The sequence below is a fragment of the Esox lucius genome, chromosome 17 (genome assembly GCF_011004845.1).
Source record: "Esox lucius isolate fEsoLuc1 chromosome 17, fEsoLuc1.pri, whole genome shotgun sequence".
Taxonomy (NCBI): domain Eukaryota; kingdom Metazoa; phylum Chordata; class Actinopteri; order Esociformes; family Esocidae; genus Esox; species Esox lucius.
The window spans coordinates 32,250,921-32,272,657 of record NC_047585.1 but is presented as its reverse complement, the minus strand read 5'-3'; the positions used below and the strand labels follow the sequence as shown (position 1 = coordinate 32,272,657).

Below are 21,737 nucleotides of genomic sequence, written 5' to 3'. Positions count from 1 at the left end.
AGTATTTTTCATTCATAGTGATGTTTCGTCTGGATGGCCTCTGTAGTTTTGATGGAGAAAGTCTATGCCAACATGAGGGTGAGAGGAAGCCAGTGCCGGACAGTTTATTTAGAGACCTGAGGGTCAGTTAAGCAATACTTTTAAGATTATTTACATTTACATGGAAATAGGTTTCGAATTGGACAGATTGTGTGGGATTTATTAAAAGGCATGGCCTAAAGCTAATGACATGTTCAAATTGGTGTTAACTAGACCAGGTAGTGGGAGCTGTAAAATATCAACCTCCGTGCCTCCATCAGGTCCCTACACCTGGTCAGTAGCACATCCTCTCCACCTTTGGTGCTGGCACAAACATCTTGGGCACCAGCCCACCTTAAATCCTGCCCAATAAATGCACTATAAAAGCATCTAAAATGCTTTAAAAATGTAGTAGCCCTTTTTCAGAACCAGCTCAATGAAAAGAAATCCCACCACTGGTCTGAAAGGGAGTAACACCTGTATGAGTAGTTTCTCTCACCTGAGTCAGTGCCTGTATCATTGAGAAATATTGTTATAGGTATGATGTTATGTTTTGATGCTAAGTATTTGCCTGGAGAATATACTGTGGTACTTAAGCCTCACATTTACATTTGAGAAACTCTTCGAAGACAACTGTATTGCATTTCATTCAAGACAATCAGCATACTGGCATTCTGTGGTAATACACAGTTCAGTGTTTTATATTCAGTATGTCCACAAGAGGGAACCAAATAGTTAGGACACCCTAAACCACATCCGTTTTCTCCAGAGCTTGTATCCACCACAAAGCCTCTCAGACTAGAACACTGGTAGAACACAGTGTGAAGAATAAATACATTTTACTGATCTTATGGGTTACAATTGAGGGCCTTATCGATGTGTGTGAGGGCCTTGTTGATGTGTATGAGGGCCTTGTCGGTGTGTATGAGGGCCTTGTCGGTGTGTATGAGGGCCTTGTCGGTGTGTATGAGGGCCTTGTCGGTGTGTATGAGGGCCTTGTCGGTGTGTATGAGGGCCTTGTCGGTGTGTATGATGGCCCTGTCTGTGTATAATGGCCTTGTTGATGTGGTGAGGGCCTTGTCGATGTGTATGGGGGCCTTATCCATGTGTATTAGGGCCTAGTCGATGTGGTGTATGTGGGCATGCTCTCTGTTCAGTCTCCTGAAGTCCACAAACAGCTCCTTTGTTTGTTTGCTTGTTTGTTTTACGTTTAGGGAAAGGTTGTTTACCTAGCACCACAGGTCTCAAACCAGCTCCCTGTAGGCTGACTCATCTTGGAGATCAAGTCAACCGCTGTTACTACAAATCAACGTAATGTGGAGCGGATCTTCAGTGTGCAACAGATGTTCATACACCTGTTTTCTGAGATCCAGATCTGTTACCAAGGTAGTGCTAAGAATATAAACTGTAGCAGGCAAGACACAGTGTTCAGATATTATAACATAATCATAGCCTTGATATAGATGTTTGAAAGAATGAGTGGAAAAGGCTATAGATATAGAGTAATATTCCATTGAAACATGTAATTGAATTCCTAGACAAAGAAAAACAGGAGGTTGACATTCTTAGCATTCTTCCAAAAAATCCTTAATGTATTGCATTGCTTTATGTTGGCTGGATTTCCATGGTTTTGGTTTGGTTTCATCATGAATCTTATTTTGAGATTTGCAGTTCAAGGGTTGTGAATTAGCATGACATCTATGGCGCTGGTCCACACAGGAAGTGTGGGAGAGAGAGAAGGATAATAACAAACAGTTAGCCTTTAAACTGTTCCAGTAGAATAGGAAAGTCACTGAGAGATAAATGAACATACAACTATGTATGGATTATAGCATTTCCTCAAGGTTATCTCTCACTAAACAGCATTCATAGCCCTGAAACAAGAGACTTAAAGTAAAACTTCTCTTAGACCTGGATCTCTCCGTTTATCTCTGTTACAACCAGAACACTCTTCTGGACAAACTTGGTGAAAGAAAAATGGAGGAAGTTCACTTTTTCGAGGCTTAGGAGCACCATCATTACTCATCTTTCTTGTCTTAAAAGCCTCGTTACCCTGCATTTTTCTGGGTTTAATCTCATTCTTTCCGTTGTGTCCTGCCCCTGCTTGTGGCTCGCTCCTCAGTTGGCTGCCAACTTTCCATAATGAGCTCCCTCTCTCACACGCTGTTGCTCTCTTTCTCACTCTCTGTCTCGCTCTCTATCCCCTTCTCTGTCTCCCTTCCTCTGTTTTTTCTCCCACTCCTGTTCTCTGCCAACCATTCACCAGAGAGCAAGGCCGCCAGATGTAAATCTCCCTAGGGGATTTGGCCAGGATAAACATGACACACATCTGGAGGATGCCAGATTCTTGACACGTTACAAGAACCAGCCTCATGACCGGTGCAAGAGCATTCATCTTCCTGCCCCCCCACCCCAACACACACACACACACACTCTTATTCACTTTTTCCATTCTGGAAAAAGACCACTGACTGACAGTCCCCTCTCACGTTGATTATCAAATGAGAAACCGTTAATTCTAATCCATCCATTATGCTCATGTTGACTTCTGTAGACTCTACATACTGATTGCAAAACAGAAGAAAGATTTTTTTTCACATAAAAAAATGTATGCAACAATGTCAGGACAAGAATAGTGTTTTAATAACTCCTGCTAATGACATAATCCTAAATGAATGAAGGGGCTTAAGAGTGTGTCTGATGTTATGCTGTGCCTGCGTGTGCCTGCGTGTTGGTGTTTAGGTGTTTGCATATGTGCATGTGTGCTCGTTAGGGGTTGTGTACCGCAGAGAAATACATTCTTTCCATTACCCAGAGCAATGTACTGAGCCCAGATCCAACCAGCACATCCCTCCACCCACCTCCTCATCCCTGTCTGTGCTGCTCTGTGACAGGGGAGAGTGGAAAGAGCTGACCCACGCCTATCAGGGCCGGCCCTGCTGCAGCCCTGGTCCCTGCCTGGCCTGCTGCCTCTGGAGCTAGACACAGACACACACCAGACACACACAGACACACACAGACACAGACACACACCACAGACACACACTACACACACACACACACACACACCACACACAGACACACACATACCACACAGACACACACTACACACAGACACACCACAGACACAGAGACACGCACACACCACACACAGACACAGACACACACATACCACACAGACACACACATCACACACACACGCACACCAGACAGACACACGCGCACACCCACACACCACGCACACACCCACACCCACCTTCTGCCTCAATACATGTGAAATGTAAACATGGGTTGGTTTTGGCACCTAATTTGAAGCATTTAAAACTACTGAGGTTTGTCAGTATTGTTAATGAAAAAATAGATATAAAATAAATATAAATTTAAATCCACCCACCTCCTCATATCCTCATCCCTGTCTGTGCTGCTCTGTGAAAGGGGAGAGTGGAAAGAGCTGACCCACGCCTATCAGGGCCGGCCCTGCTGCAGCCCTGGTCCCTGCCTGGCCTGCTGCCTCTGGATATAGACACACACACACCAGACACACACAGACAGACAGACACACACACACCACAGAGCCACACGCGCACACACAGACACACACACACACACCACACACACACAGACACAGACAGACATACACACCACACAAACGCACACCACAGACACACATGCACACACACACACACACACACACACTCCACACAGACACACATGTACACACACACACACACACCTTCTGCCTCAATACATGTGAAATGTAAACATTGGTTTTGGCACCTAATAACTACAAAGGTTTGTCAGTACTGTTAATGAGTAAATAGATATAAAATAAATATTTTTAAAAATTGTTCAATGCAGTGCTCTATAATTATGGGGCAATGAAGCTTTTATCCTTCATTTGGATTTGAACAAAAATTGCGATGGGGTTAAATAAAAAAACTGTCATATTTTATTCTATGGTTATTGCAGTACATATTGGTTCCAGCATTTAGAAATGACAACACTTTTATTCTGTTCAAATGTCTTCATGTCCGGACAGTGAATATAACCTGTTTCCAAGACAGTTGTGACACTGTTTAAAATGAAAAGGAAAACAGAATGCAATGATGTGCAAATGCATTAAACCCTGTATTCAATAGAAAATAGTACGAAGACAATATATCAAATGTTGAAACTGAGAAATGTTATTGTTTCTTGGAAAATACATGCTCACTTTGAATTTGATGCCAGCAACATGTTTCAAAAAAGCTATAACAGAGGCACCAAAAGACTGGAAACATTGTGTAATGCTAAAAAACACAACCTGGTGCAATATCACACAACTAATTAGATCAGGGGCAACAAAAGACTGGAAAAACGAATTAGGTCAATTGGCAACAGGTCAGTAACATGATTGGGTATTAAAAGATCATTCCAGAGAGGATGGGCCTGTCACAAATGAGGATGGGGAGGGGTTCAACACTGTGAAAGACTGTGTGGGCAAAATGGTGCCTCAATTCAAGAATAACGTATCACAAGGTAAAATTGCTAAGATTTGGGGGATCTCAACATCTACGGTACATAATATCATTAAAAGATTCAGAGAATATGAAGTAATCACTGTATGCAAGGAACAAGGACGAAAACCAATATTGGATGGCCATGATCTTCAGGCCCTTAGGCGGCACTGCATTAAAAACAGACACAATTCTGCAGTGGAAATCACTGCATGGGCTCAGGAACACTTCAGAAAACCATTGTCTGTGAACAAAGTATGTCACTGCATCCACAAATGAAAGTTAAAACTCTACCATGAAGAAACTATACTTAAATAACATCCAGAAGCACCAGCACCTTCTCTGGGCCTAAGCACATTTAAATGAACTGAGGTAGAAAAGTGGAAAACTGTCCTGTGGTCTGACAAATCAAAATTTGACACTGAGCCCTCCGGGTTAATGAAGAGAGGGACCGTCCAGCTTGTTATCAGCACACAGTGCAGAGAAGCCAGCATCTGTGATGGTACAGGGGTGCATTTATGCACATGGCCTGGGTGACTTGCACTTGTGTGAAGGCACCATGAATGCTGAACAATATATACAGGTTTTGGGGCAACATATGCTGCCATTCAGATTAAGGCTTTTTCAGGGAAGGCCTTGGTTGTTTCAGCAAGACAATCCACATTCTGCATATATTAGAACAGCATGGCTCCGCAGTAAAAGAGTCTTGGTGATAAACCGTCCTGCCTGCAGTCCAGACCTTTGAAAACATTTGGTGCATTATGAAACAAGAAATATGACAAAGGAGACCTGAAACTGTTGAGCAGCTGAAATCCTATATCAGGCAAGAAAAACATTTCACTTTCAAAACTACAGCAACTGGTCTCCTCAGTTCCCAAACACTTACAGACTATTGTTAAAAGAAGGGGTGATGCAACACAGTGGTAAACATGCCCCTGTACCAACTTTTTATAAATGTGTTGCTGGCATCACATTCCCAATGGGCATGTGTTTTTCCAATAACAATAAAATATCTCAGTTTCAATCAAATATAGGGATAAAGGATTTGCACATCATTGCATTCCATCCCAACTTAGGAAATGGGGTTGTATTATGGGAAGTTGCTAAACAGGTGTGCTCTGTACCATCATTTGTGCAGATAGTCATTTTTAAGTCTTGATTCAAGGCATTGCTTTCGCCTTTAGAGCCTGCTATAGGTCAACATGAGGACCAAAGAGGTTGCAATAAAAGTCAAACTGAAAAACCTGACAAAAATCAGTTGATGAGTGAACAAACTGTCCGACAGGTCAGGAATACTTTAGTTAAGGTTAGTGTAGCCAATACCATCTCCAGAAGAATACACCAGCAGAAGGCTATGCTGCAAGGTGCAAATAATGAGTTAACTTCAACAACAGGATGGCCAGGTTACAATACTTCAAAGAGACTTCAGAATTCTGCAAAAAGGTCTTGTGAACAGATTAGACATTGCTTCCTCTGCCATACCTGATGTGTGAAACCCAAGGGAGGGAGAGTTATGACCTGGGTGTGTATGGCTGCCACAGGAAACGCCCTGCTTGTCGTTACTGATGATGTAACTGCAGATGGCAGCAGCAGAATTAATTCTGAATTGTAGAAATTGACTGTTAAAGGATGAGCAAATGCCTCCAAACTCACTGGAGAGTCCAGCTAATGTGTACATACAACAATACAATGACCTCAAACATAGAGAGGTAGAACTAGGAGTTAAAAAAGAAAGGCCTGGAAGAACATGATCAAAGCAATACACAACGTATAATGTGGTCAATGGGTCTCAAAATGCAGATAGTATTTGCATGTAAAGGGAATGCTACCAAATACAACACTTTATTGCTTAGTTTCAACTTCAAATGAATTGGTCCTAAAACATTTGATATAGACAGTGATGTCATCCCTAAATTGTCAAACACCTATGTTCACTAATGCCCTCACATAAAATCGGAAAATCAATAACATAGTAATTGTTTGATTGTGTTTGTTGACTCAAAGCCAAAAGAAAAAAATGCTTCCCTGCCCCAATAATTACAGAAGGCCAAAATGACACAAGAAAAGGTTTTACTTATCAGCACATTTCCATTTCAAAATGTGGGGCATGAAGCCTCGTAAATACAGTGGGGAGAACAAGTATTTGATACACTGCCAATTTAGCATGTAGAAGTCTGTAATTTTTATCATAGGTACTCTTCAACTGTGAGTGATGGAATCTAAAACAAAAATCCAGAAAATCACATTGTATGTGATGGACATGCGCTGGCTTGAGCAGGGGGACCTTGCGTGCGCTGCAGGATTTTAATCCATGACGGCGTAGTGTGTTACTAATGGTTTTCTTTGAGACCGTGGTCCCAACTCTCTTCAGGTCATTGACCAGGTCCTGCCATGTAGGTCTGGGCTGATCCCTCACTTTCCTCATGATCATTGATGCCCCACGAGGTGAGATCTTGCATGGAGCCCCAGACCAAGGGAGATTGACCGTCATTTTGAACTTCTTCCATTTTCTAATAATTGCGCCAACAGTTGTTGCCTTCTCATCAAGCTGCTTGCCTATTGTCCTGTAGCCCATCCCAGCCTTGTACAGGTCTACAATTTTATCCCTGATGTCCTTACACAGCTCTCTGGTCTTGGCCATTGTGGAAAGGTTGGAGTCTGTTTGATTGAGTGTGTGGACAGGTGTCTTTTATACAGGTAATGAGTTCAAACAGGTGCAGTTAATACAGGTAATGAGTGGAGAACAGGAGGGCTTCTTAAAGAAAAACTAACAGGTCTGTGAGAGCAGGAATTCTTACTGGCTGATCAAATACTTATATCATGCAATAAAATGCAAATTAATTATAAAAAAATCATACAATGTGATTTTCTGGATTTTTGTTTTAGATTCCGTCTCTCACAGTTGAAGTGTACCTATGATAAGAATTACAGACCTCTACATGCTTTCTAAGTAAGAAAACCTGCAAAATCGGCAGTGTATCAAATACTTGTTCTCCCCACTGTAACATACTCCCTGACCGAAATGGCAGAAAGTGTCCATTATAGTGCTGTAAGGTAACACCTGGAGATTCACTATATTTCAGGTGTCAGTTCTCTATAGATTTTCAGTAGCATTTTAATATAAATGTACTAACCTTAAAGCTAACGATAACCCCTAATCAAAAGCTAACCCCTGTAGCTGTAACCTTAACAAGCAGTTCATTTTCAACAGAACAGTTTGTTGATAGTATGACTTTCTCTGCAGGATCTAGAGATGAATATTGGCACTCTCAAAAAATAGTTTAAAAATACCTAATTTAATGGGGTTGACATCTGGGTTGGGATGTAAGCATTGAGACAACCAATTAAATCAAAGGTTCTTCCACAAAAATATTTACGATGAAAACCACTAACTTTGGTTTTGACAGGATTTAAGGGGGTACTGTACCTGCGGAAATGAATACTGAATGAATACTCCACTACTGCGGATGTCACCTGAGGACCTCTAAACCTACTGCCTTTTCATTGTTACCGTCTGCATTGTGGGTTAAGATTCGGCTCTGGTTGTTTGTGTCATTTAGGGGCAGTCTGGTTAGAAGCAGTATAATAGAGTGTGTAAAGAATGAGGTGTAATTTGGGATGCAGAGTATCTACTTACTGTATGTTTATCATCCTCCTCTTCAGTTGACCATTAGCATGGAAATCCAGGCCTGATCCAAAGAAATAAGGTTTGAAGGATACAATGCAATTGAGTACATCAGTGTATTATTTCTTTTCTTTTTTTCAATTGATTTTTTTCCCCAATTCAATAGAAAACTTTGCTCCACAGTATTATGTCCATAACGTAACAACATAAGGAACATGTAACACAATAAGACTGGATCAACAAATGGAATCAGTATTTCTTGCTGGAGTTTAAACCACAACCTGGGCATTGGCATGAGTCATTGAAAACCTCCTCCTCCTCCTCTGTACTTCGTCAGCGTTATGAGGCTGAAGTTTAACTCCCTAGGGGACACACTTCCCAAATAGCAAACGATCTTTACGAATAACACCCATGCGTCCTGGAGGACAGTAGTACCCTGTAAAGGGACAGGGGTCCATTTGGGAAGCTTAGACTTCAAAACTATGATCTCTAGTCAGCCCTTTCCTCATGCATGTTAACGGAAGGCTATGGACTGAAGAATCAGCACAACTTTCATGCATATACTTTAAATCCTCCCATTTTAAAGCTCACATTCATGCCCACATTACTCGGATAGTCAAATACCCCAGACTAGTGGACTAGCAGTCGGTTTCCCATGGCAACGGGAAGAGCAGAAACAAAGCACTGAGGCCAGCAACTAAAATATTTTATGAATAGCAAATGTTGATCCTTTAATAATACCATTCGAATGCTGTTTCTAAATCATGACCCCGCCTCAGATTCCAGTGCAAACAATGGCATTGTCGTAATCCAATTTCTGTAGATTTATTTCCTCATAAAAATCATTATGTACTGTATTTACAAACTTGCAACATTATTTTTTTACAAAAGTTATTGGTATACCGCTCTCAAGCCCACAAACAAATACCCACAAACACACGTGCACAAACACACAACTAAAGAACTCAAGATGTTTCTTCTTGGTTCTCTTTAAGACCATGTCATCATCATACAAGGCTTTTTTACGACTCTTTTAATGTAACACCCCACTGGTCCTTCCGGTGTAGGCGGTGCTTGAAAAGGAAGGTGTGGATGACATAATCTTTATAGAAAGTTGACAATGGAATCTCATTGGTGGATAGAAACTTCCTTGTGCAAGAACGTCCATAGAATCCTTCCAACAAATGACTGCGTCCCTTAGTGCAAAAAAATTTAAATAAGTAGTTAGAGTCATCTTATTACTCTGTGGTCGTTGCTGTCCTCATGGCAAAAATACATCTTACAGTGCACCCAAAGCACTCTCTCTGGTAGAAAATAAATTATTTCATACCTCAATAATCATAGAAAACTTCTGAAGGATAGGAAAAAATTTTAGATCTATGTCTGGATATATTGGTCTGGGAATCACATGAATTACATGTAAAGCAAACAGTCGAGAAGCTAATTTCTGATAGAGCAACAAAAACGTCTCAATTGCCTCACATGTTCTCAACCCACATGCTTTGAATGGGTAAATAAATAGAAAACAGTCCTTTACCATTACCAGAAGCAATTGGAGCCTTGAACTAGAGTCTAGAGGCAGTATAATACAGCCTTTGGTGGGTTAATGGATTTGACCCAAAACACGGACAATTAGAAAAAACACAGTGTCAGGGCAAAGACGAGAATAAGTGTCCGTGACTGTTGTGGATCACCTGCTGCACACAACTTGGCAGCCATTACAACACGGCCAGGTCGTGGCAGGACTTGGAGCGAACCTTCAGAGCCATCTTTTTGTTGTTCTTGGCCACCAGGCGGTCCAGGAAGCGGCGGGCCTTCTTGGTGAGGCTCTCCTTGCGCTTGTACACAGAGCGTCGTCGTTCATTGGTCTCCTTGCTGTCTCGCCGCAGGCGAATCTGACGGACAATGCCCTCGAAGAGTTCGTGGACGTTGTGGTGGAGGGAAGCAGATGTCTCAATGAACTTGCAGTCGAAAACCACGGCACATGCACGGCCCTCTGGGAGACAGCAGAGCACAGAGGAGGAATGGTTTCAAACGGGAGGTTTTACGTGTGAGAGGTCTACGTTTGATTCATTTCTTTATTGCCCGGGAATCAGGTGACACATCTATGGCACTGGATTAGCTTATCTGGAGTCCAGGATAAACATTCAAACTCTGTCCCAATCACTGTTAGTGTGTGCAATATGTGTTGTCAATTCAAATCTAGGAATGTTACGGGAGTATATAATACAGCAGTTTTGCGATGTGTTTTGCTTGTTTCTTTGAAAATGACATCCATAGAAAGTGCAACATAGATCATTGTATTCCTCACTGTTTCTTCTGTTATAAAGCAGCGTACTGCTCAGAGTTTCATCAAGTCACTGTTTTAAAAGGTTTAAACTTGTAAATTCAGTGATGGAACATAAATGAAAACAAAGAGTAAAGCAGATATAAAAGTGTTTTTTAATATTTTGTAATGTTATTGTTAGGGGAGATGGAGGATGATGCCAAACCACCTGGCATTGATAGATTAGGGGTAACTAGATTAGGGGTAACCTGATCTGGATGTTTGACAGATCAGGGTACCCGGATCCTAATAATAATAATGATATTTCTACAAGAATAATGCAAACAAAAATGTATGCAGGTGATTCAACACAATACATGTCAGCATGTACAGCCAGTGAAATCCCTTAAACCCTAAACACAAAGTTGTGTGGTCATAAACATGTTGAATCACTCCATAAGAAATAGACTGTGAAGGTGTGAATAGATTATAAAAAATATATCTTTGTTGATAGAAGCAATGACTTGTTCAAAATACTGAACCGTCTCTATTCAATCGGATACATCCTTTATGGGTTCTTCAAATTCAGAAACACTTTTTTTGAAGAATGAATGTGTTCCACCAGGTTTTAATTTGAAGAGGCAGGTGAGGAGGCGCAACCAGAGGGGACCAGCCCCACCCCTCCACACCTCCCTCTTGTCATGGCTGATTTGGGCAGCAACATACAGAAGAGGAAAAGACGATGGAAGGTGAGGGGCAAAATAATTACTGTGTATGCTTTTTGTGTATACGCCACACTTAAGAGAAAGGACCGCTTGGAAGAAAATTCACCATTCAGCAGGACAATGATCCCAAGCACAAGGCCAAAGTAACATTGGAGAGGCACGAAAATTGTCTAAATAACCTTAACCTACAGAAACTCTGTAAAAGTGAACATGCCAAAATCACTCTGACATTGTGTGCGCAGAGTTGGTAAATACCAAAATAACTAAAGCTGTAATTGCAGGTGGCTCTATCAAACGAAATGTGGCTCAACCTAACAATAATGTTTAGTGGTTGAAAACTACATTTTGATAAAACAACACTTTACCGGGACTGTGAAGAGTGACACACACACACACAAGTTGCCCATTATATCTAACACACTCTTAACAAACCCACACATTATGAATCTATATATGTGCTGTTGTAACAGCCGAGGTAAAAATGTATTTCTTAAATATGTTTGGTCAATGCCATGACTACGTGATATTCCAGAGATGTGCTAACAAATTTCTATTTGCAGGGGCAGTGTATTTCTGGCACCAGCTAACGGGGACGCTAATAAAATAAATTCAATTGGAATCAATGTTACCTTCTACAGCCACTTCTCTGGAGCGGACCAGGTCACTTTTGTTGCCCACAAGGATGATGGGAATGTTCTCAGCCTGCCGTATGCGCCGTAGCTGGATGCGTAACTCTGAGGCACTCTCAAAGCTGGTGCGGTCTGTGATGGAGTAAACGATGACGTAAGCATTGCCAACCTGCATACAGTAGTCCTGGACCCACTTCTCATCCTCCTCCTGAAACACAAAGACAACTATTATCTAGAAAATCCTTAACTAACAATGAACCCAAGTGCTATCTAGACTTTGTTATTATGTGTTCTTTGATTTTATAATTGAATATATCTTTAATGTAAAATTCACTGCTCCAAAAAATGAAGGCAACACGTAATCATTACAGTATAACATCAAGTTAATTAAACTTCAGAGATATCAATAAGTCCAGTTAGGAAGTATAAGCGATTGTGAATCAATATCACCTATTTTGGTGCAAATGAAAGTGACAACAGGTGCACTGGAGAGGCAAAAGCAAGACAACCCCCAAAAAGGGAATGGTTTTGCAGGTGGTGGCCACAGACAATTGCTCTCTCCTTATCCTTCCTGACTGATTTTTCTCTAGTTTTGCTAGTGTCCTTGTCACTACTGGTAGCATGAGGTGGTACCTGCAGCCCATTCAGGTTGCACAGGCAGTCCAGCTCCTCCAGGATGGCTCATCCATACGTACCGTCATAAGAAGGTTAGCTGTGTCTCCCAGTACAGTCTCAAGAGCATGGAGGATATACCAGGAGATGGGCTGTTACACAAGGAGAGTTGGACAGGGCCGTAGAAGGGCATCTACTTAGCAGCAGGACCAGTTTCTGCTCCTTCGTGCGAGGAGGAACAGGAGGAGCACTGCCAGAGCCATACTCCAGCGGGCTACTGGTGTGCATGTTTCTGACCAAACTGTCAGAAACAGACTCCATGAGGGTGGCATGAGGGCCCGACATCCTCTAATGGGACCTGGTCTCACAGCCCAGCACTGTGCAGCTCGACTGGCATTTGCCAGAGAACACGAGAATTGGCCGTTCCACCATTCCCGTTCTCCTCACAGATGAAAGCAGGTTCACACTGAGCACATGTGACAAGATTTGAAAGAGTCTGGAGATGCAATGGTTAACGTTATGCTACCTGCAACATCATCCAGCATGACCGGTTTGGCGGTGGGTTAGTTATGGTCTGGGGAGGCATTTCCTTGGAGGGTCGCACAGACATCCACATGCTAGTCATTGGTACCCTGACTGCTTTTAGGTAATGGGATGAAATCCTCAGACCCATCGTCAAAACTTACACTGGTGCAGTGGGCCCTGGGTTCCTCCTGGTGCAGGACAATGCCTGGCCTCATGTGGCCAGAGTGTGTAGGCAGTTCTTGGATGATGAAGGCATTGATGCCATTGACTGGCCCCCACTTTCCCAAGACCTGAATCCAAATGAGAACCTCTGGGACATGTATTGGTGTTTTTTGGTGGATTCGCCGCCACCAAGTACTACTACAGAGTGTCCAGGAGTTCACTGATGCCCTGAGCCAGGTCCCCCAGGACACCATCCACCATCTCATCAGGAGCGTGCCCAGACGTTGTGTGCATACAGGCACATGGGGCAATACACACTACTGAGTCACATTGTGAGTTGGCGTGATGAAATTCACACAAGTTGGAACAGCCTGCTATTTCAATTGTTTACTTTGATTTTCAGTGTGAGTTTGAAGCTAGCCCTCTATCAGTTGGTGATTTTGGTCTCCAATGAACGTTGATAGGTCATTTTGTTCTCAATGAATTACAGAATGTACAGTAAAGATTTTCATCTTTAATATATTTTGTTCATCAAGACCCAATGTGTGATTTAAGTGTTCCCTTCATTTTTTTGAGCAGTGTATACTCCTCAGCTTTCAAACATTAGTGATGGTCAACCATATGTTTTAGGCGAATAAGGCACATTTTTATTTGGGATAATTTGTCCAAAAAGTATATTTCAGTGACAGTCCCGGTACTCCCAGTTGGTCCTTCAGGCACACGTGCCCCTATTGTAAAGCTGCATTTCAAGTGGGAAAACACTTTAAAACACTCCAAACTAAGACAAGTGGTGTTGTTAACATCAAAGATGTTGTATTCCTCTAAATAATGTTGTAATTTTCGCGATACAATTTTCATTTCAAATAAATGGGTACTTCATGTTTTTGCCTGAATGACAGGGAAAGTAGCTTGTTGCTAGCGTGAACTGAAAGCATGTTATGTTCAAGTTATTTAAATAATATTGCGTTCACAATCACTGATGTGGTCTAAATAAACTCTAATTAAAGGCCAAGTTCTGTAGCAAAGTGTGTAACTTCCAAGGGTACATTGCTTCATTGGACAGTGTTTCACCAAACAGCAAGTGAAAGACCAGAACATATTGCTATAGCAACTAGGTAATTTTCAGGTTCAAAAAGTGGAAAGTCTATCATCAAATTTCAATCCAATCGAACATACTTTTCAACTGCTGACAATGCAACTTCAGACAAACAAGACTCTAAACAAACAACAACTTAATTAGGTGGAAATATATTTGACGTTTTTAAAACATTTTAGAAATGTTAATTGAAATCGTTAAAACTTTCACTATGGCAACATTCTGATAGACATTCTGCTGCTAGTGCTAATCTGTGCCCTTTAAGACATTCAAATCACAGTGCCAGTGATTTTGAAAATATGACTGATCATGCAACAAAAAATATATATATTTAAGGATAGTGATCATATGAAGCCATGTATTATCGCATAGTTGTTTGGCTCATTTTTAAATCACCCAAATGGCACTGATCAAAAGTTTACATACCCTTGAATGTTTGTCCTTGTTACAGACACATAAGGTGACACAAACAGGTGAAAATGGCAATCTAAGGTGAATTTCCCACAAAGGTGGCTTTTTAAATTGCTATTAGTGTTTGTGTATATATAGTCAATGAGTTTATTAGCGCTCACGTGGATGCACTGAGCAGGCTAGATTCTGAGCCATGGGGAGCCGAAAAGAACTGTCTAACAAGGTAATGGAACTTAATGAAGATGGAAGGATATAAAAACTTTAAAGTCTTGTACTGTTCAATCACTAATTAAGAAGTGGATCTCTTGATACCAACCAATGGTCAGGTAGACCAAGAAAGATTTCAACCAAAACTGCCTGAAGAATTGTTTGGGAGACAAAGAAAAACCCACAAGTAACCTCTGGATAAAGACAGTGTGGTTGTTTCAAGGAGCACAATACGATGATACTTGAACAAAAATGAGCTATAGGTTCGAGTTGCCAGAAAGAAGGCTTTACTGCGCCAATGCCACAAAAGCCCAGTTACAAAATGTCATACAACATCTTGACATGCCTCACAGCTTCTGGCACACTGTAATTTGGAGTGACGAGACCAAAATAGAGCTTTATGGTCACAACCATAAGCGCTATGTTTGGAGAGGGGTCAACAAGGCCTATAGTGACAGAATACCATCCCCACTGTAAGCATGGCTTACTTATGTTTTGGGGGTGTGTGAGCTGTAAAGGAACAGGGAATCTTGTGAAAATATATGGCAAGATGAATGCAGCATGTTATCAGAAAATACTGGCAGACAATTTGCATTCTTCTGCACGAAAGCTGCGCATGGGATGATCTTGGACCTTCAAGCATGACAATGACCCTAAACACAAGGCCAAAATGACCCTCAAGTGGTTACAGCAGACAAAGGTGAAGGCCATCACAGTATCCTGACCTTAATATCATCAAGCCACTTTAGGGAAATCTCAAACATGCGGTTCATGCAAGACGAGCAAAGACTTTGCATGACCTGGAGGCATTTTGCCAAGATGAATGGGCAGCTATACCACCTGCAAGAATTCAGGGCCTCATAGACAACTATTACAAAAGACTGCATGCTATAAAGCAGGCAATACACAGTATGAAGAATCAAGGGTATGCAGACATTTGAACAGGGGTCAGTTCATTTTTTTCTTTGTTGCCATGTTTTGTTTTATGATTGTGCCTTTCTGTTTTGACCTACAGTTGAACGTGAATCCCATAAGAAATAAAAGATATGTGGTTTGCCTGCTCACTCATGTTTTCTTAACAAGTGGTACATTTATTACTTCTGAGCACAACTGTACATCCTTATTTTCCACAGCAATTCTCTTTTAGAAACACTTAAAATATACAGTGCAAACAGACATGTGAATGTTCTTTGTATTGTATGTTCTTCTAGCTCCATAACCCGGTGCAGACTGATCAACGTGTAGCCTATGCTGAATGCTTCAGTCCCCGGCAGTGATCAATACTGGAGCCCCACAGCCATTGGTGTCCCATACAAACCTTTCCCTCATGCCACTGGAGCGCTAACTAAGTCCCGCACAGCCAGGATTTACCACCTCTTCAGCTCCAGTCAATGGAGTATCGCTACAGGCACACATAGGAACGAGGACATTTCTTTTTCCACAACACCAATGCAGGGACACGGTGGTCCTTTAGGTATCATATTTGTTTTGAAGTGAATGGAATGGGGAAATAGATTGACTCATTTGCGCTGTTACAGGCACGAGTCATAGTTTCTTTGATCTATCGCAGAGTATGTATTCTCCGGTGACACCAAGAACACAATGCATTTTAAAAGTAAGAAAACTAAAAACATGTTAGAGAAATTTGAAACTCCCCCAACCCCTTACTCAAATTCGTTTTTTTATATTTTCTACTCTACTGTACAAACTTTGTTGTGTAACAAAGGGGGCTGGTACTGTACCTGTTTCTCATTCTCCCAAGTGTCCATGACGATTAAGGTAGTCTCCTCCCCATCCACAGTCATGGTTTTCTCATAGGTGTCCTCTAAAACAACAAATAATAGCCGGGAAAGAGATTATAAAATCTCATTACCACATACTGTACCTTAATAACTTTTGAAAACATTATAAACCTGTGTCTAAACCACAGAGAATGATAAAAGGATTCTGGGACTCAAAAGCCTGTTGAAGCATGAGCAGTGCCACTGACGGCATCCCCCATGTTAAAGTTCTCAACTGGTTGGAATTTTAATAGGTTAAGTAAGGATAACATTAAATCTTACATGGTACTTATTCTATTTGCGTGATTTTAAAAGGCTGATTTCATTATAATTGAACAATGACTGTTAATCTGGCAAAGGGGATGGGCTCTACACTATCAGGTCTCTTTACATTAAAATCATACCAAAAAAAATTTCGCCAACATGAACAGACTGAACAAAAACAATTCTAATGCCCACATGATCAGACTGAACATTTTATTTCTAATGCCCACATGAACAGGCTGAACAAAAACAATTCTAATGCCCACATGAACAGGCTGAACAAAAACAATTCAAATGCCCACATGAACAGGCTGAACAAAAACAATTATAATGCCCACATGAACAGACTGAACAAAAACATTTCTAATGCCCACATGATCAGACTGAACATTTCAAGGAAGCCCAAAGGAATTTCAGGGAAATAATTTTGAACTTATATTTTGTAGTTATATATGTATATATACTGCTCCGGAAAAAATTAAGAGACCACGGAACCTTTTTATTCCTTTTCAAAAAAGTTGAAAAGGAACAGAAGGGTTAAAATTAAGGGACCACTGCAAATTGAACCCTTCTGTTCCTCACTCAAAATGTTCCTTTTCAACTTTTTTGGAAAGGAAAGAAAAAGGTGCAGTGGTCTCTTAAGTTTTTCTGGACCTATATATCCATGTATATAGCCATGTGTGTGTGACAATGGGATGTTTAACAATTAAAATAACCAGTAGACTGTCCATGTGTCAATAAAAAGGTAGAGCAGATGGGAGGGTGTTGGGTGGTGGTGAAAGTTCCTTCTTTACCATTTAGAATTAGTGGCATGTACATTTTAAAGTTATCTGTTCTTTTGAAAAAAAAGTTAAGAAAAATAGCTACGTTTAGATTAAATCTAAGAACCCCTTGACATTTAAAAACTTGGGACATCAAATAACTCTTCTGATGTGTGTGTATCTCACTACCTCGAAAAGGTGCTACGGTATTCCACGTTCACAAACTTCCATATCGTTGAAGATCAATGGTGGAAAGAAGCATTGAGTTATGTCTAGTTTAATCGGATTAGATCCTACACATTTAACATCAAGACTAAAAGCTATTTGGCCAAGAATGGAAGGAATTGTTACATTTTCCACTTTCAAAACCACCCTTACCGTAAAAGCCGCCCCAAGAGAAGGACAAATAATCCGGCAAATCCCTTGTGAGTTTGTGCCACTCTGTGATAGTCTAGGACAGAATCTGTTAACAAGCTAACAAACATTCCTACAATGGCTAATTTTGCAATATCCCTGTTCTGTCCTCATAAAACATGTATTTTAACATGCATATTAACTTTAAACAGCTCACTTATTGAAAGTGCGACAAGTGTACACAAAACTAAAAATAACAACAACAGTCAGTGAAAGGCTGACAGTCCACATCACACAGACACGCCAGCAGTGTGAACCTCTCATGCCAGCCCAGATAAGCAAAGAGCACTGAGCTGATACCGTACATCCAGTCACTCTTCAACACTAGAACAGGACAGGGACAGATTGGCCCTGCTTTTTGATATTCATCTTTGTTCTTCTTGGGAGGGATAACCTAATCTTTAGGAAATCTTTCTTGTGGGAGTCTGGCACTGTCTGCGTAAGCTTGGGTATTTGGCAAAAAACATGTTAAAAACATCCATAAAAGGTTTTCATTTAAATCTTTTTGTGGAATAAGTCTACATATGTAAATTAAGTATGAACATTTAGGAAAATGCTTGTCATAGTCACATAACTTCAGTTCACCCCTGAATTATTTAGTAAAGTAAGACATGCTCAGTTTACATCCCAACTAAATCTTTAGCTGTAAACAGCATAATGATCAAGCAGTGTCGTTATCTAACGGACTGTAAAATGTTATGGAGGACCTCCCATTAGCTTCTGTGGGTCAGAGTGTCTAAATGTAACCAACAGGCAACAACAAAAGAGGATGCCTTCTAAATGGCAACCAATATCTCAATACAGTGCATTGCTTTTGAACAGGGCCTACAGGGATCTGAACAAAACGAACACACCATGTAGGAGATAGGATGCCATTTGGAATACATACCAACAACACATCTGACAGCTGATGAGTCTCTCCATAACAATTGGGACACTCAGCATTTATCTAGGCTGCGTCCTCACTGTTCCCGTTATATTGCACAATACTTTGGAACCCTAATGTTGCAATGCTCCTAACCTGAGATCTGGTGCTTTTCTGGCGTTGCTCCCAGTTACTTGAAAGATGCTACACAACACTTGATAAATTGGTGTTACAACCCACCTCATAATGTTTTAAAACTTCTCTTTTTTCTCTTTTTTTTTTTACAGTGCAGTAAAGCATTGACCCCACACAAGATAAAACAACATGAACCTCTCACAAAGGAATTAATCTACTTTCTAGGTCTAAGCTACACTTTCATGCATGACCATAACGTTTTAAGTATTTGTTTATGAATATAGACATTTATTTGACTTTCATTTTGTCATAATAAAACCTTTTGAGAGTTTTAGAAATGTATATTGGGTGTTTCACAAATGACAAACTGTCTGCACAAATCACACAACAGGTTGTCAAAATCAATGGGTGGATCAATACAAGCTGTCAATCAATTATTTGAGGTCATTTACTACTACATGTACATGTGACAGTTACAACAGTTAAATCAATGTAGTTGTGACAGGTTAGCCAAGGTTATCGTGGCCAGGGCAATGTCAGTAACCATTAGCCTACTTTGAGTCATTTTTGAAGAGATACAAACACGTAGGCTATATCAAATTGAATAGCCTAACACAGGCCTACGTTTCATTAGTGTTCACGGATATTAATGAACAGTCAATGATGGATGAATTGTTTTTAAGTTAGGCTAAGTAATAAGGTATTACAACGAGTAGCTGTAGACACCGTAAACATCCAATAGGCAATTAAGAGGAATTGTGTTTTAATATTAAAAAACCCACCTGAATGGTCGTGAGACTCCTGTATGCCGGCAAATATATTGGCAAGACTGGACTTTCCAACACCGTGGTCTCCTAGCAAAACAACGCGGTACAAACATTCCGCTCCCGAGCCCTCCGAGTCGTCGTCTGAGTCATCCGAAGACCAGTTGGCGCGGCAGTGGAGAGATTTGTCCCCGGGGTGGTATGAGGCTGACTGGCCGAGCGGCGGGTGATGGTAGTCGGATAGTGGATCTCTGCCTCTCGGCCCCGGCAGATGAGAGGCAGGGATTGGAGTACTTGCTCTTCTCCGCAAAATCTCCTTGCCCTCTCTCTGGGTGTGTGTCATATTAGCGAAAAGGCAAAGAACATCCCTTAAATCGGAAGAATAGAGTATTGAACATAATCAGACAGACACATTCATTGTTCACTAGGAGATACGTGTAAATTAACACAATTTACCACTACAATGAATACTTTTTTAAACACACGTATCCCCGAAAACAAAACACTACTATGAAACAACATTGTCAGTAATTTACTCACAATTGTAGCCATGAATCTTCTAATTTTGTCCAGTATTCTTCATTGCAGAACAAAGCGACCACACTTTGTACAAGTAGCTATCAAAGTTTTCGCGCGCCTCGGAACTGTGGTCGAGCTGTCATGCTGCTCTTGTAAGAAGGTAAGCTTCCAGTGTATCAATCAGTTTTGTTACAGTTGTAAAGAATAGCTGATGGGACACTGTAACAGTATACAGCATGGAGTCATGGCAACAGCCTGAAAAGCTCCACAACCTTGTTAAAAATGTAAGAGTGGAATCAGGGGTTGCTCTCTCTAGTCTGTCTCGCTCTCCGTATCATACACATGCGGGCGGCGCACAGCGAAGACACACACACACACACACACACACACACAAACACGCACAAAAACAAACAAACAAACGCACACACATACACACACGCACACACACTCAGAGGCAGATGTTGTTTTTGATCACCTGTAGTGTAACCGTACTCGGCCACAATGTTTAAGCTAGGTTACTTAAAATATTAGCTGTTTGCAATTGCCATAGCTGCCTCTGAAGTGTAGCAATGTTGCACCACGTATATGTTTTAAGTCAGCCCCAGCTGAAGAATATGAAATATTAGCATGGTCCCTGCAGGAGGTTGAGAGTGCCTCCTGTGGTCCCGGCACGATTTGTGTAAACTTCGATTTATTTGTTATAGATTTATTTGTTATCCGTCCATCGCTGACTGCTTGTCTGTCAGTACGTCTAGTTAGCAATCATTCTGCATCTATTCGTTGTTTAGAGTAAATCATTATTAGAATAAATAATTCGTTTTTTAAATTTCACAATAGTTTGTAACCTTGCTTCATTGACTTTACCCATCATATAAATCATGTCAAGGCTGAATTATTATTAAAATGTATTCAAAGTTATTATTATTTATGTTCGATATTTGCGGTAGGGGAAACAGGGGATGGTTGTAACATTTTGGACATTTCTGTCTGTATCTTGAAGCTCTTTAAAGCCAGTGCATTCCAAATGTGTCTGCTATTAGATGGCGTAGCTGTTATATCTGTGACACAAACATAAAATACGTAGTTTAGTCTCAAACAGTGAAATGTTACAATTCACCCCATAGCCCAGGTTAGTTGTAACATACCCTGGGGTGAATTGTAACATTATGATATACCCTGTGGTGAGTTGTAACATTATAAAAAAAATAATGATGACTAAAAAAGCTTTTTATTAAGAACTTCAATTACCTTTTAACATAATTGGTGTGTGTGTGTGTGTGTGTGACGTATGTTAGTTACTGTCAGTCATAGTATTGAGACATTTGAACATTATACATTTGAACAAAATGAGCGTTACACACAGGGCATGTCTGCCATAGGGTGCTACTTCTTCACATGTGAAATAAGGACTGAATTGAGCATGTGCAGAGTGAATCAGATGATTCGTTAGTTGTTCCTGATT

General features: G+C 40.8%; 1 protein-coding gene across 1 annotated transcript; it reads right to left on the bottom strand.

Moving 5' to 3' along the window:
- Positions 1–8,948: 8,948 nt before the first annotated feature.
- Positions 8,949–20,653, bottom strand: rem1 (RAS (RAD and GEM)-like GTP-binding 1). The gene is made up of 5 exons (XM_010881379.5): positions 20,297–20,653; positions 19,775–20,124; positions 16,515–16,597; positions 11,760–11,967; positions 8,949–10,135 (listed from the first exon to the last, which is right to left on the bottom strand). The coding sequence occupies exons 2-5, from the start codon at positions 20,097–20,099 to the stop codon at positions 9,858–9,860; spliced, it is 894 nt and encodes a 297-aa protein (XP_010879681.1). The 5' UTR covers positions 20,100–20,124; positions 20,297–20,653; the 3' UTR covers positions 8,949–9,857.
- Positions 20,654–21,737: the final 1,084 nt, after the last annotated feature.

What these genes read in the sequence shown, in the direction of transcription:
- rem1 (XM_010881379.5), bottom strand. Translation starts at nt 20,099, where the DNA reads ATGACACACACCCAGAGAGAGGGCAAGGAGATTTTGCGGAGAAGAGCA. An exon ending in CTTGGGAGAATGAGAAACAG is followed by an intron (nt 11,968 to 16,514) that starts GTACAGTACCAG and finishes TTTGTGTTTCAG; the next exon opens with GAGGAGGATGAGAAGTGGGT. An exon ending in CAGAGAAGTGGCTGTAGAAG is followed by an intron (nt 10,136 to 11,759) that starts GTAACATTGATT and finishes GCTGTCTCCCAG; the next exon opens with AGGGCCGTGCATGTGCCGTG.